At 34.3% G+C, this 5,204-nt stretch overlaps 1 protein-coding gene across 1 annotated transcript in view; it reads left to right on the top strand.

The window, feature by feature from the left end:
• Window positions 1-2,442: 2,442 nt before the first annotated feature.
• The window catches only part of LOC108376461 (transmembrane and coiled-coil domain-containing protein 1), a 25,485-nt gene continuing 22,723 nt past the window's right edge, over window positions 2,443-5,204 (top strand). Inside the window, exons 1-2 of the mRNA XM_017632717.1 lie at window positions 2,443-2,605; window positions 2,664-2,741. Of these exons, the coding sequence (XP_017488206.1) occupies window positions 2,545-2,605; window positions 2,664-2,741 (139 nt within the window). The 5' untranslated portion in view covers window positions 2,443-2,544. The remainder of the gene's footprint in view (window positions 2,606-2,663; window positions 2,742-5,204) is intronic.

The following is a 5,204-nucleotide window of genomic DNA, read 5'->3' as shown; positions in this document are numbered from 1 at the left end:
TTTGCACACACATACGAACCCACACACAGTGCCTTGCTAAGGGAGCCGATTTTGTCAAGAGGGAGCGAGAAAACTGTTTTCTGAGCAAACCTTTTATTATTGAATCATGATTTAGACATGGATAACTAGATATGAAACTCTTTTTGTCGTGAGAGCGCTGTCAAAGTGTGTATTTTTTATAACCATAGCTAGTGATGCCACACAGGCGGAAACCTAAATTGGGTATTTTTAAACTAAACTTGGAAATTTCGCAGTTTCCACACCACCATTGAGGTATGCAAAATATATTGTTATCACCAACCTGGCTTGGCCCTTCTCCTGATTTGGGAAGTTGAAAACTCGAACACACTTGTTTTTTGCTTTTGGCTTTTCTTGGTGAAAAAACATTATTGCAAAATAATTCATTTGCTTAAAATATCATCCTTGCACTAATTTTAATATTTACCTTCTATTTTTTACTTTTTTCTCTTATAACATATAAATTTCTGCAAAATACGAAAATCGCGACACTTATCTATCTATGCAAAAACGAACTGTTTTCGTCAATTATTTTCGACGTCTTATTTCTGGCAGCGCACTATTTCGCGTGTCAGCTGTTTATCTGCCACTACAAATTTTTTTCTCCACCGTTGAAATGCACAATAATGAACACATTAAACAATAAACAAAAGCAAAGAACAAGAAGTAGAGATGCAAAGTCAATCACGAATGTGGTGTGGACACCAGGGTTGTTGCGAATATTCGCATTCGCAACCGCGGAGCTTCCGCATTAATTTTAACATTCGCATTCGCGATCGCAATAGTCAATGCGGAGCTTTTACGAATGCGAATGTTGTGCAAGTGCACCAATAAAACGTATATATGGTAATCAGAATGACAAATTGCAGCCAATATTTTTGCCTGTGGCCGTGGGAATATTTGTGTAACAAAACTGGTCAAATGTAATATTTATCAACTTTGATAAAAATGTCTTTAAACATATTAGCTTTGTTTCTTAACAGATAATTATCACAACTTATCACTAATTTCTGCTGGACAGCGTTTTTTACCCAAAAAAATAGCAGAAACTAGCAGCTCTCTCTCATTCTTACGCTCTTCTTTTTTTGGCTCTACTGCTGATTTGTGCTAGTACAATGTTTACTAGCAGAAACTAGCAGCTGCCAAATGGATAAACAAAAATTCGCGCCAAATATTTTCAATAGCCAAACACACTGATCAGCTGATTACTTGCTAATTTCTGCTAGTTTTGCGTTTCTATACTTGTTCGTTATTTCGCTCTCTATGAGCTAAATTCTTTCAATTTTCCCATTCTTCTTCCTGATAATTATCTGCTAGAAAAGAAAAGAAACAAAGCCTATTTCAGCTATATAACCTAGCTATCAATAGGCACTCATACAAGTTCCACTTCTACTTGACCTTTGACATAGTCTTTTTAAAAATTTTTTGTTTTCTGTGCTATAAATACCTGCATTGGTTCCTTTCTCTATTATAATTTTTTGGACCAATCTTAAAAAACTACTAGACACAAAAGAAGAAAGTGTGCACTGTTATTCTTAACCAAATTTTCGTGATGTGCTTTTGATGTTACACATACTCGTTTCAATAATTTCAAATGGGGCTCTTTACGGAATTTATTTTTAGCCAAAATTTTAAAAGCAATAATTTTTTTTACTTTACATTGGATCCTTGGCTAAAATCTTCAGTGGTAAAACTGTCCTTCTTTGCTATTTAAAGTGAAATAGTAAGCTCCTTCAGTAGAGATTTCCAGCAGAAATGATCAATGTCTGGCTATAAGGAGAATCGATTATTTAATAATTAAAAAAGTATAGTTCTAACCTTTAATAGGAACACAATTACGTAACTATCCGAGATTCAAATACTTATAAACACCGGGGGGCTTTTTTAAAAAAAAAATAACAATATTCTGATCCGATTCGGCTGGCAGCCATAACTTTGAGACATAATTTTTTTTCAAAATTTTCTTTTCTGGGGAATAATAATAATTTATTTTCATATCCACCTATTTAGCTTGCTATAAGCACACATTTTTCAAACCAGTCGCAGAAGAAAGTATTAAAAATGAATTTCAAGAACTTAAACGAAAGACGCCTATGAAGTTACAGATGAAGAATTTTTTTAAAACGCTTTAGAAAAACCTGACACTTCTGGTTTGGCTTGTAAGCGCTGTTTAACAACGATCTCGCCATTATGCTGGATTCTTATTGTTTCTTAAAAATACTTGACATCCGCATTCGCATTCGCATCCGCGGATGTTAGCCGTTAGATATTCGCATCCGCATTCGCATCCGCGGATGTCTAAAATTCCACATTCGCAACATCCCTAGTGGAAACATGTATGGTATTAGAAACGGTAAGAAGGTAAGAAATCGATTTTGAAATAAAACATCGATGTTTTTGAATTTTTCAAAACATCGATATATCGATGTTAAGATCGATGTTTTTCCCAGCTCTACTATGCATTCCTAATCTTACTACCTTAATTTTTTTAGTATTGAAAATTTTGGACCTATTAATATTCTAAATATGTGGAGCGATACTATTTTAATTGTTTTTATTTCCATTTGCACGGCGCTATTGGGAGAAGGTTGGGAAATAAAAAGTGTTTTCAATATATACATAACTATATTTTCTTTAATTTGTAGGTCTCACTTGGGTGCTAGTGTATAGGACGGAAAAATACCAAAAGCTGAAGGGAGAAGTTGAAAAACAAAGCAAGAAATGTAAGTACTATACTTCATTACCATGATTCAATAACTACGGTTGTAGCATTCGTACAAAAACAACATTTATCGTTGGTATGAACTCTTCATCGGGACTGAAAGTTAGCTGCTCACCAAAGGAGCAAGTACGGAGCAGTACAAACGCAAAGTAAAAACATGTTTATTAGTACACTTAATAAAACCATCAAATGGTTTACAAAAACGCCATTCTTTTGTTAAAACAAAAATAGGTTCTTTCCCGTACGCACCGCGGCATTCCGGGTGCCTAAAATAGCCCAGAAATCATTCCCGTACTCAACAAAATGGGTAATAGAGAGCGAAAATAAGAACGTATTGGATCGTAAAGGTCTGATTATGCATACTTCGCATAACTTCGCACTACCTTTTGTACCAGTGCAATAAAAATGCAACTTAAGAAAACGTGAAGCAAAATCTAAACTCAACAGATTTCTAAGTTTTTGAATGTTCTGCTAATTTCTGGGTAATGAAATACAAACAAAATACGTGCGAAGTACATACGAAATTGCAGTCTGAAGTTTATGCGAAGTTATGTGAAGTGTGCATAATCGGACCATAAGTGTTACTTGTCGATACTTGTTATAAGTCGTAACTTGTCGCTAACTGGTTACAGAATCTCCCCCCCTGAAAGGCTTCTTCATCCGTAAAAGCATTTTTCTTGAACCTTGGATCAACTAAGTTTAAAACTTAAAATAATATTTAATATTTAATAATAATTAAAGTTTTTTCTAAACTTGAAATGCATATAATGGCGAAGGTTTAATGTAAAGAATCGGTATCGGGTACCGAAAAAGAAGGTATTGGGTACCGAAAACTTTTTTAATTACTGGGTACCGAAAATTCAGCACATCACTAGCTGTCTCATAAATTCTGGGCGCGAAATGTGTTTTTTGCGTTCCCGTACTTCTTGATTATGTTCCATTTTTGAGAGCAAACTTTTCGCTTATTCTCTAATTACCGGATCCGGTCCGGATTGTTAGGGAAAGAACCTTATATTTATAAAACAAAAAACTACGATTTCCACATTAGTGGAACTGATTTCATTGGGCCTCCGCGCACTGGACTGCTCTGTCCGCCCAAAACCGGTTTTGTGTTGCTAAGAGGGGGAAGAGAGTTCGAGTTTACCTCGCTCATTTCAGTCCGCGAAAATCGCGGATTGATGGTGGACTGGCGCGCACACATAGACAACATGTTTTCTATTTCGTTTTGTTTGCATGTTCCACATGCACTAACACCATGATGCAATAATACAAGGTGGTATCAGTTGTGACAGCTCGATTTGACACTGCCTTAGCTCAGTAGAATAAGAAGAAAAACGGGAAGAAATGAATCCCCATTTGGTGGAAAAATATAAAATTTCATATTTTCTTCTAAACAAAATTTGCTTTTTTATAGTATATTCGCAATGAAATGAAATAAAATAAGATATAATACCTTTTTGAGAAAACAAAATGTGTATACTGAGAAAAAAAATAAATTAAATCAACTATATTATTAGGCAAAGAAATGTTAAAGAAGTAACACTAGGTGTGTACTCGTACGCCCAACTATCTAAAGTTTTAGAAAACTTTTACTGGTTTTGCGTTCTCGTACCCAAAAAACTTGCAAAGTAGGGGAAATTAAGAGAGCAAAATGTGAAAGAGATTTGCAAATTTCTGCTGGAAAAATTTTCCCAGCTAAAACTTGCAAGTAAGAAAATCAGCTGATCACAAACACATGTTTGTAAATAAACAAAAGAAAATATGGCCTTTTTGAGTTATTATTGCAATTTTTATTATTAATGCTAGTATACAACTAAAAAGTGCGTAAATTTAATAAGCACAACATTCATTGAGTTTATTTTTCGTTAATTCGCTATTAATCTCCAGTTTGTTTACTTTAGTGTGTGCTGCCTATGGTTGCCGTATGAAATTTTTCGTTTGTAAAATAATTTACCTTTAAATATACCAAAATAGATTTAAATGCAGCATGCTGAAATGTTGTTTTGCTGAAGTGTTCGGTTTTGGTGGGTTGATTGTTGAAATGAAAATTTTATAATTTTAAACCTACTCTATTACATTTTTTTGGATCAATGATGGGTGTTTGGAGGAGATACTATTGTTTTTAATGCGTCACCATGTGATATCACATATAATTATGAGAAAAATAACTTATTCATTCCGATATAATTACATCGTATTTTAAAAAGGTTTTTCTTATCCAAAACTATTCAAATGTATAAAATGCCAAATCGGAGGCAAATGCACCAAGCAGAAAATAAATTGCCAAATTAATCACCAGTGGCAACTGTGCAAGTGATCAGCTGTTTCGAAGGTTGCAAGTTTTTGCAAATTTTGCGTTCTCGTACTTTTGTTGATATTTCGTCTCTTTGAGAGCGAATGCTGCTAAATTCTCAGAACTTTTGCTGCTGGAGAATTTTGTCCTCTCAATACGAGTCCACACCTA

This window comes from Rhagoletis zephyria, unplaced genomic scaffold (genome assembly GCF_001687245.7).
Source record: "Rhagoletis zephyria isolate East Lansing unplaced genomic scaffold, Rhagoletis_zephyria_1.1 Rzeph_scaffold_00005, whole genome shotgun sequence".
In the NCBI taxonomy this organism is placed as follows: Eukaryota; Metazoa; Arthropoda; class Insecta; order Diptera; family Tephritidae; genus Rhagoletis; species Rhagoletis zephyria.
Note: the sequence above shows the minus strand (reverse complement) of the source record. Positions and strands in the feature narration are given on the sequence as shown.